This window comes from Teleopsis dalmanni, chromosome 2 (assembly GCF_002237135.1).
Source record: "Teleopsis dalmanni isolate 2A chromosome 2, ASM223713v2, whole genome shotgun sequence".
NCBI lineage: Eukaryota > Metazoa > Arthropoda > Insecta > Diptera > Diopsidae > Teleopsis > Teleopsis dalmanni.
This window is the reverse complement of record NC_051847.1, coordinates 242,778,234-242,788,086: the sequence shown is the minus strand read 5'-3', so window position 1 is coordinate 242,788,086 and position 9,853 is coordinate 242,778,234. Positions and strand designations below refer to the sequence as shown.

Sequence of the window (9,853 nt, the reverse complement as noted above, 5' to 3'; positions counted from 1 at the left end):
TTTTCTTCTAATCAACAATCTATTGCAACAAAATTAAACTATTGTGACCTTTGTGGTATCTCATTCGAACGTAAATATAAACTATTCCAGCATCAACTTTTGAAACATAAATGGAATGAAGCACAACACGTGTGCAGCTGTTGTGACAGTAGGTTCCTGTCTGCTTCTAGTTTACTAACGCATTTGGACAATCAGTGTAAAAATAAGCATAAACGCTATTTGTGTTTTAAATGCCCTCGAAGATTTATGTGGAAGGATAACCTTATAATGCATTTACGTATTATACATTTAGAGGTAAATCTAATAGATTTAAAATTGAAATTTTATTCTACATTAACAATGTTATCAAATATTTACTTTTTTATTTCAAATAAACACTTGTTGATTTTACAGACAGATGATTCACAAATTGAAGCTAAAATTAACTCAAGCAGCAATAAAAGAAATAAAGCTGTTGTATCGGATAAAAAATATTTGTGCGAACTATGTGGTTTTGCTGCAGCTAAACCATCCAATCTTGTCATACATATGAGGCGTCATACAGGCGAGAAACCATTTAAATGTGATTTTTGCGATAAGGCATTTCCAAATACATCTGATTTAAAGACACATCGTCAATCTCATACTGGTGAAAAACCATATATCTGTAATACTTGTAATAAAGCTTTTCCACGTGCATACAAATTGCGCATACACATGCGTACGCACTCAGGAGAACGTCCATACATCTGCTCTTATTGCAACAAAAGCTTTACGCATTCGAAAAATCTAACCTTGCATGTGCGTCGACATACCGGTGAACGTCCATTTGTTTGCGGCATTTGTGGTCAAGGATTTATACAGGGTGCACAATTGCGAAAGCATCGCCAATTAGTTGGTCATCATGAAGATATAGAACCCAAAAGAAAAACATTACTATTGGAATAGGTATAATTTAGAGGGCTTGATTACTATTATGAGATATTATATTTTGACTTACTTCTTTCCCCAATCTTACTACTGCAATAAATTAAGTTAAAATATATGGAAGCTAACTTAGCAGATTTTAGGCAAATATTCAAAAATTTTCCAATAACATTACACTGCAAAATTAAACATTTTTTAATATTTTTTGCCCGAAGTTAGTATTTTTTTTTATTCAAGTAGAAAAACGCTAGATGAAGCGAGAAATGTTTAGTAGTGATATATCATTGTATATACCATTCTTTTCAAAATTCAAACTCTCGATTGGGATAGAAAATCATTATGTGGGTTGACGATTACATAACTAAATATAAAATAAATACCCATTAGCGACCTAAACAGCAAAAAATATTTTTTATTAAAAATTAAACAAAAATTGGACCACATTTCGACACTAATCTTTTCATTAGATTTTTCAATCTAATGGGTACTTAATATCAAAGAAAAATACAAGAATTTGGACAAATACAAAGAGCAATCAAAACGAAAATAGATACAGCATCTTGCCAATTGGCCCAACATCCATTGTGGAGATTACAATTAATTTATCAACCAACCACCGGATCTAATTTATAGTTGCTAAAATCTCAAATATTTTATAAAAATGATACCAGCCTTCATACATAGATTTCCGAAAATCTTCTGACAACATAGACAAGAGCAAACAATCAAGTATCGAGGATTCAATTCAAAACTCTGTACGTCTACGTACAGGTACCAATCGCCTGCACAGACGAGCAAACGACAACAATGACGGACAACAAAAATAAAGTAAATAAATAAAACACTTATTTGATTAGTTGCAACAAATCGGCGTAAAGTGTAAAAAACAGACTGTCAGCAATAACTAAAGAGAATACTTGATTGATATATCCGAAAATGATATAACAACGATTTAGAAATTAATTAATTAATAAATATTGTAGCTTTGTCGTACTATTAGACTATTAGCATTTCTCGTTAATTTTTACATTTCTAAAGCCAGTCTGAACTCTGTTGCATTTAACATTCCTTTTCGCTTTGGTAAAGTTGTTTCTCTTTAACAATTTGAATCTGACTTTTTTTTTTGTTATGTAGAATTAGAAATCATAGGGATTGTTCTTTTAAAAATTGTAAGCGAGAAAAGTTTTTAGTGTGACTAAATATACTCTTTTATGAGATTAACTACAATATATTTAAAGACAAATTCGAAACTTAATATAAACTCTTTTCAGTCTTCATATAGTCTTTTTCTAGTTAAATCCATGCAATTCCCGTAAGTATCGTTATTTACGTTAACGAGATGTTATGTTTATATTTCAGGGTTTGAAGGTATAGATAAAATTTAACTAAGATATAGTTTTTTAATGAAATCCTAAGCAAACATAAAAATGTAAACTACTTTTATTTAGAATGTTTAAGTGGATAAATTTAAATAAATTTTTATATACCATCATTTTTCGTTTTATTTTGAGGGACGTGATACAAAAATTTTCATTTATATAAATAATTTATTATTATCGATACAATATTGTTTGATGCGATTTCTGAAAGTATCTAGCTTAACTTTATAACTTTAGATAAAATTAAAATACATTTTTATTCTATTTATTTAAGTGAAGAATTTCAGACGGATATTATATATGTCCTCCAATATGCTATGTTTTTTTGTGAATTCAAATTGGTTTCTATAAATATGTTAAATTACCCCGTTCCTATCTATCTCTTCCACTGCTATTTCTATAAATTACTTTAATGCTTTTTCCATATTTTGTTATTTTATTACTTCAACAACACGGCAATGATATTAAGAACTAATTTTATCTAACATTAATTACTAAACAATATTTTTGTTTCTGTTTTTCTTTCCAGAAGACTCTATTTTTTTAAATCGCTTGTCTGTCGCCAATTATATATGCTTTTATATCATTAGTATTAAAAGTTAAATGCTGTTATAAACATGACATTTTTCATAATATGAGAAGTTAAGTTTTTTGTTTAAAAACGTTAAATAAAAATTTTAGTTCAAGTTTGAATTATCTGTATGGGTTACAAAATGTTAACCGCAAATAGAGCATACATTAGGAAAACTAAAAATTATCCTACAGACTAATATATATTTTTTTTCGAATTTAAAATTAATACTTTTTAATTGTTTTTCTTATTAATGCAAGTCGTTGTTTATGTGCTTCAGTTACGGCAGCACGTTTATATGGCCGTAACTCATCAGTGCCAAAACCTGGTAACCACATTTTATATTTACGTTCCAGATGTAACTGCACATCACGTACTTCAAGTTTTGTTGCTTTTCGGTGCTTAGCGTATTGACTAGCGGATCTTACCGCATCTTCAATGAAGTCATCAGCTATTTGTAAAATTATTTCTTCGACATCTTCATCCAGTTGTACAGATGTATCAATTTCACGCACCAATTCCATTAGTCTAGGTTTTGTAAGAATCTTTAATTTATTAAGGAGAAAGAATTATTAAAAAGATTTATTTATTAAGTCGATTAAGTTAACAATCTTACCGGTTGATTATCATTACTAGTATTTTTGACACTTGATGTTGGAGCAGAAGCACTTACACTTGGATTGGAATTGTGTACATTCTGTATGTTTGCTCCAGCTGTATTGCTCACACTGACTGGATTAGAACTAAATGTACTGACGGGGCTTTCGAGTGGTGATGCCATGTTAGTATCTTGTGATTCTTCAATAGCGCCGTTACTATCAAAATTGTGAAAAATGTCCGACATGGTAGCTTCAATTTATGTTTAATAATATATGTTACAATATAATATGTGTGGCAAGAATTTAATCAAGCCAATTATAAAACAGAAATAGATTTCTTTCCAAATTTTAAAATTTAATTATGAAATTGAAGCAAATTAAATGAAAAGGCCGAAATGTTGTTATAAGTGTTGTCAAAGAACAGGATCAACTGGAACTGTAGTGTAGAATACCGTGTATGGACAATAATATTTTTGTTTTACAAAAGGTGTTGCAATTTTGAAAGATAAAGTATTATACAGTTAAAGAAAGAGTAATGTATATTTCACGAACAAACATATTTTAAATCTTAAAACTTACTTTGTTACCGACAACTTTCGTTCAACTTCTTAATAACTCAACATAGTTCACTAGTTGTTGCAGACTGACTAAAAATGCAATGACGTCTTTGACATTTCTACACTTTTTACAATGTTACCATGCTAAATAAATAATGAAATTAAAAAATATTTGAATTTCCAAAATTATTATGACATTACCACAGACAAATAATATACAGATTGCGAATACAGAAAAAAAAAATGGTTCCCATGATTTCGTAGCAGCCAGCTAAAAGCAAATTTGAGTTATATATACAGTCAGCGACAAAACTCTACATACACCCCCCATTTCTGCTAGTTCGTAAATCCAAAGACATAATAGAAAAAAAGTAATGATACAGTTTTGTTTAGAACTGTTTTTTAATAATAATAAACAAAAGAAAATTCATTCATCAATATAAATTAACGAAATTATTCGAAAAAAACCTAAAAAAATCATTGACAAAAGTCTACATACACTTCATTGATTGTTACATTTAGTTGACAGTAATTTAAATGTTAAACGGGAAAGTACCGTTTTTCATATTTAATGCTTGTGGCATGAATCATACACTTATATAATGTACTTAGTTGTGCTTTGTGAGTGGTATTTAATTGACACGATGGGTCCACGAAAAGAAAATTCAAGTGATATGCGAAATCTGGTTATTAAGCATAGAAATGAAAAAAAACCTTATGGTAAAAGTATCAAAATTAGTAAATTTGACTCGATCTACAGTTCCGACGATAATAAAAAATTATAAAAATACTGGTTCTATTGAAAATAAGCCTCGCAGTGGTCGCCCAAGGATACTCATACGTAGGGATGTCAGCTTGGTTTTAAAAGAAGTTAACAAAAATCCGAAAGTAAGTGCCTTAAAATTAGTCGAACACATTGCTAGTGCAACTAGGAAGCATGCCAATCTACGTCAAAGCTATTTTTCCTACTTCAGTTGCAGCTACGTCTCCCCAAAGCATAGCACTGCCACCACCATGCTTTACAGTTGGCATTATATGCTTCGGATTCAGTGCTGTTTTTGCTTTCCTCCAAACTTTAGCTCTCCCATCGCATTCAAATATATTGAATTTGGATTCATCTGTAAATAAAACCTGCTTCCAGAAATCAAAGTCCTTTTCTTTATACTGTTTGGCAAACTCTAAGCGCAGCTTTCGGTTTTTTTCAGAAATTAAAGGTTCTTTGCGTGGTATTCTATCATGAAAACCGTGGCTGTTTAACGTTCTTTGTACTATACGTGGATTGACATGCTTTCCAGTTACATTAGCAATGTGTTCGACTAATTTTAAGGCACTTACTTTCGGATTTTTGTTAACTTCTTTTAAAACCAAGCTGACATCCCTACGTGTGAGTTTCCTTGGGCGGCCACTGCGAGGCTTATTTTCAGTAGAACCAGTATTTTTATAATTTCTTATTATCGTCTGAACTGTTGATCGAGTCAAATTTACTAATTTTGATACTTTTACCATAAGGTGTTTTTTCATTTCTATGCTTAATAACCAGATTTCGCATATCACTTGAATTTTCTTTTCGTGGATCCATCGTGTCAATTAAATACCACTCACAACAAGCATTAAATATGAAAAACGGTACTTTCCCGTTTAACATTTAAATTACTGTCAACTAAATGTAACAATCAATGAAGTGTATGTAGACTTTTGTCAATGATTTTTTTAGGTTTTTTTCGAATAACTTCGTTAATTTATATTGATGAATGAATTTTCTTTTGTTTATTATTATTAAAAAACAGTTCTAAACAAAACTGTTTCATTACTTTTTTCTATTATGTCTTTGGATTTACGAGCTAGCAAAAATGGGGGGTGTATGTAGAGTTTTGTCGCTCACTGTATATATTGCGTATAATACAATGATCTTAAGTGTTCGAAACATGCAAAGAGATTTTGAATGTGCGTATGAAGTATATGTGATATAGTATAGAAATTGTTGCTATATTTTCAATTCATATTACCAACACCAAGTTGCTGGCTATACTGGCCGAAATGTATGTATATGTAAACAACAAACCCATTTTCTCAATCTAGGCCAGTAGTTGCATACTGGCCTTACACTTCGGCCAGTAAAGAAAAAAGTGTTACCAACGCAAGAAGCGAACTATTGTGAACCTTCATTGGAAATTCCAATAAATATTGCAATCATATGTCAAAAATCATATAAAAACAAGTATTCAAACAAAATTAAAAATTTTTATAGATTGGATATTTGGTATTATTTCAAAAATTTTTATCATTCCTTTAAATTCTGTATTCATTTTATCGATTTTATACAAAATGTAATTTGCTTACATCATGTGCACGTATGCAAGATTTGCTATTTGTCAAAACATAACACTTACAGACTGCAACAGTGATGCCAATGTCTTGTTTAGCGAGTATAGAAAAACATGCGTTTTTTGCGAGTGTTGCTATTTTTTGCCACAAATCGGAGAGGCCTAATATACCTATTGTTACATTTAAATGTTATAGTTATCATGTCTACTTTTACATTACATGGTTCCGAATATTGGGCTTTAAAAATGGTGGTTTGGTCTTTTCGTTTAAAAAGCTACTGGCAGTACTGATTGTTAAATAAGCAAAACTATTGTGAATAATAATTTTTTATATTGAGAGTTGAATTTTGTTTTGTTTATGTTGCGCTTTAGTTTAAAATGCAAATTCAAAAATATACTGAACAATCTTTAATTTCAAAAAACTTCGATTCAAGTCAAGACAACGAAGACGGTTTTGATGAGTTGTGGTGCAGAACATGCTGCGAGAAAATTAGTTTGAGATTCCTGCATTTGTTGACAAATGAAGCTAATGTGCCTTCTTTGTCGAATATGTTGTCAGAAATAGCCAAAATTGATGTAAATTCAATTTATTTAATGTTCTTTTTTGCAAACTAATACAATAGCTGCATTTAACTCAATAGGTGAAAACTAAACACGGTGATGGGTTCCCCGAGCATATTTGTGACAATTGCGTATACAGACTGAAAATAGCTTACAACTTTGTTTTGCAAGCCCAGCAATCTAATGAATACTTTGAGCAGATGACTTGTATGCTACTGAAGCAAAACTTGAACAATTCACAACAAACACCTATAACTATGACAGAAAATCTTACTTGCAAATCTGAGTTTTATGATGAATTTGCGAATATAGAGAAAAGCAATGTTGACACGAACTCGGAGAGCTATGAAAATATCTTTGAAGATGTTACAGTAAAAGATGAAACTTTACTTGATGAGGAAAATAATGATGAAGGTAGTGTTATAATTTGTTTTGTTAAAAAATGAATTGAAAATTACTTATGTATCAAACATGAATCCATAGCATTAGTGAAATCTATGGATATTCCGTCTCCAAATATAGAAATGAATAATGACGACTGTAGAAGGAAGTAAGTTAACTTTATATACGTTTTATATCGCATAATCCACAAAGTAATTTTTTTAAGAAATGATCGAAAGATTGTTTACATGCAAACAAGGAAACTAAATAACAAACGGTATGTATGGAACCCAGCAGCGGAACAAGCGTTGTTTGAGCTGTGGGAATCGAATTTAAAACACCTTACTCAAACGCGTAGGAAAGGACACATATATAATGAAATATCTGAACAACTAAGTAGCATTGGATTTTATCATAGTGCCCGCGAAGTACAAGTGAAAATAAATAATATGACTCAAAAATACAGGTATATAGAATGAATGCATATCAAAGTTTTTTAATATTTAATAGTTTAAATTTTTATTAAAGAAAAGAAAATCGCAAAATAAAATCTTCAGCTGAATCACAGTCAATGTGGATACATTATGAAAGAGTGAAGAGAATTATTGGAGATTTCAAATGCAAGAATATTGAACAACTCCAAACAGAAAACGTTGACGGTAAATAAGTATTCGATAATTATTCAAGAATTTACACTAAGTTTTATATAGTTATGTAAATTTTCCTATATTTATATAGTTGATATTATGTTTGTATTATCTTGTTATACACTATATAAAAGTATTAAGTATTAAAAATATATTTTGTAATATTTCGGATGGGGAATTTTATGAAGTATGTTTGGATGATTCAATATCTATTGATGTAAACATAAGGACACAATCTTCATTGTCAAGAATAACAGATAGATCCGGCCTAATGCCACCATCGCCATCATATTTAGAAAGTACATCACCAATATCGTTGGAAAGTTCGATGGTAGAATCAACGCCTACGTCGCCAAAACCGAAAAGAAGAAAATCAAATTCTTTTCAACAAAGGATATTAACCAATTCGAAGAAATCAAAAGGTAAAATATTTTAGAATTTAGAAGCATTGTAGCACACGTACAAAGAACGGTTTAATTTTGACTGCTTTCTAGAAACACCAATATCTTTGACAGAAAATCTTACTTGGGAACCTGATGATAATAGCGATTCAGATGCGCAATATGAAATGAAAAATATAAAAGCACAAAGTATAAATATTGGTACAATTTTACAAAGTTCTAAAAATTCTTTTAAAAATAATGTTGAACAAAAAGATGAAATGACTTCTGGTGTAGAAAATGAAAAAATTAAAATTAAAGGTAATTTTATAATTTGTATAAGTTAAAAAGTAAAGAAAAAAAGAATTTGTATACGTAAAGATCTCTGCTTAAATGAATCCATAACATCGGAAAAATTGGTGGATACGCCATTATCAAATATAAAAATAAATCACAATAGAAAATATAAAAGCAAGTAAGTTAAAATTTTTTTTTTACTATAAGTTTTTACGTTTCTGTTGCATAAGCCAAAAAAATTTCATTTTTAGAACTTATCAGAGTATTGCTTTATTGCTTACACGAAAGCAAAAAGAAAAGCTATATAGTATAAATCAAAAACGAGATGTATGGAGCCCCACAGAAGAACGAGCTTTACTAGAGATATGGGAACTTAATTCGTGTCGCCTAAGTCGTACACGTAAAAATGGGCACGTCCATAAAGAAATATCTGCAGAGCTTAGTAAACTCGGATTTGTGCACAATCCCCGCGAAGTACAAGTGAAAATGAATAACATGATTCAAAAATATAGGTATTTGTTAAAAATAATAAAAAAAAAATAATCCAAGAATAATTAATTCTTATTTTATTAAAGAAAACAAAATCGCGAATTACAGTTTTCAGGCGCATCTGAGACTGTGTGGACATATTACGAAAGCTTAAAGAGAATTATTGGAGATTTAGAATGTGAGAATAAGAAACAATTCCAAGTAAAGAGCTTTAATGGTAATAAATATTCGAACAGCATATTAATTTTTTAGACTATGTGTTCTTTATTTATGTTCTGGTATATTGATAATCAGTATATGTTTTTGTTATTTTATTATATATAAAGTTGCTCGCTTACAAGATCCAATTATAGTAAAATCTATGGAATCACCAATTCCAGATACAGTAATAAATAACATCACAAGTTGCAAAAGCAAGTAAGATTACATTTGTATACATTAAAACTTTCTCGTTACATGTTTCAGAAATATCTCTTTTCTAGGACTCATCAAAAGATTGTTTCACTGCGCAACCGAAAACGAAAGAAGATTTATCAAAAAAATAACAAACGGTATGCATGGAGCCGAGAAGCGGAACAAGCTTTATTTAAGCTATGGAAGTCGAATTTAAAACATATTCTTGGTACACATAGAAAAGAGCATATATATAAAAAAATATCTGTACAGCTTGCAAAAATTGGATTTCACTACAGTGCCCGTGAAATTCAAGTGAAAATAAATAACATCACTCAAATATATAGGTATTTAGGAGTTTTGAATTTA

The 9,853-nt window shown here is 30.0% G+C and overlaps 3 protein-coding genes across 4 annotated transcripts in view; 2 read left to right on the top strand and 1 right to left on the bottom strand.

Moving 5' to 3' along the window:
- The first annotated feature begins 6 nt into the window (after positions 1 to 6).
- LOC119680051 (zinc finger protein 300-like) lies at positions 7 to 970 on the top strand. Its single transcript, XM_038092678.1, has 2 exons — positions 7 to 294; positions 394 to 970. Exons 1-2 carry the CDS (start codon positions 247 to 249, stop codon positions 925 to 927), a joined length of 582 nt encoding a protein of 193 aa, XP_037948606.1. The 5' UTR covers positions 7 to 246; the 3' UTR covers positions 928 to 970.
- Positions 971 to 2,414: 1,444 nt separating this feature from the next.
- On the bottom strand, positions 2,415 to 4,144 carry LOC119680050 (transcription initiation factor TFIID subunit 12-like). 2 transcript variants are annotated; one of them, XM_038092677.1, is made up of 3 exons: positions 4,035 to 4,144; positions 3,473 to 3,671; positions 2,415 to 3,401 (listed from the first exon to the last, which is right to left on the bottom strand). In XM_038092677.1, the coding sequence occupies exons 2-3, from the start codon at positions 3,635 to 3,637 to the stop codon at positions 3,081 to 3,083; spliced, it is 486 nt and encodes a 161-aa protein (XP_037948605.1). In that variant the 5' UTR covers positions 3,638 to 3,671; positions 4,035 to 4,144; the 3' UTR covers positions 2,415 to 3,080. The 2 variants fall into 2 exon arrangements, with proteins under 2 accessions (XP_037948605.1, XP_037948604.1); XM_038092676.1 differs by having other exon boundaries at positions 3,473 to 3,891; positions 4,035 to 4,128.
- A 2,152-nt stretch (positions 4,145 to 6,296) lies between these two features.
- The window catches only part of LOC119677186, a 5,838-nt gene continuing 2,281 nt past the window's right edge, over positions 6,297 to 9,853 (top strand). The window contains exons 1-12 of the mRNA XM_038088458.1: positions 6,297 to 6,912; positions 6,978 to 7,311; positions 7,381 to 7,447; positions 7,505 to 7,744; positions 7,807 to 7,937; positions 8,114 to 8,347; positions 8,420 to 8,626; positions 8,687 to 8,780; positions 8,854 to 9,114; positions 9,178 to 9,308; positions 9,418 to 9,508; positions 9,574 to 9,831. Coding sequence (XP_037944386.1) covers positions 6,715 to 6,912; positions 6,978 to 7,311; positions 7,381 to 7,447; positions 7,505 to 7,744; positions 7,807 to 7,937; positions 8,114 to 8,347; positions 8,420 to 8,626; positions 8,687 to 8,780; positions 8,854 to 9,114; positions 9,178 to 9,308; positions 9,418 to 9,508; positions 9,574 to 9,831 — 2,246 coding nt within the window. The 5' untranslated portion in view covers positions 6,297 to 6,714. The remainder of the gene's footprint in view (positions 6,913 to 6,977; positions 7,312 to 7,380; positions 7,448 to 7,504; positions 7,745 to 7,806; positions 7,938 to 8,113; positions 8,348 to 8,419; positions 8,627 to 8,686; positions 8,781 to 8,853; positions 9,115 to 9,177; positions 9,309 to 9,417; positions 9,509 to 9,573; positions 9,832 to 9,853) is intronic.

Coding starts and splice junctions, on each gene's coding strand:
- LOC119680050 (XM_038092676.1), bottom strand. CDS start 3,700: ATGTCGGACATTTTTCACAATTTTGATAGTAACGGCGCTATTGAAGAA. Junction 3,402..3,472: donor CTAGTAATGATAATCAACCG/GTAAGATTGTTA, acceptor AATAAATTAAAG/ATTCTTACAAAACCTAGACT.
- LOC119680051 (XM_038092678.1), top strand. CDS start 247: ATGTGGAAGGATAACCTTATAATGCATTTACGTATTATACATTTAGAG. Junction 295..393: donor TACGTATTATACATTTAGAG/GTAAATCTAATA, acceptor TTGATTTTACAG/ACAGATGATTCACAAATTGA.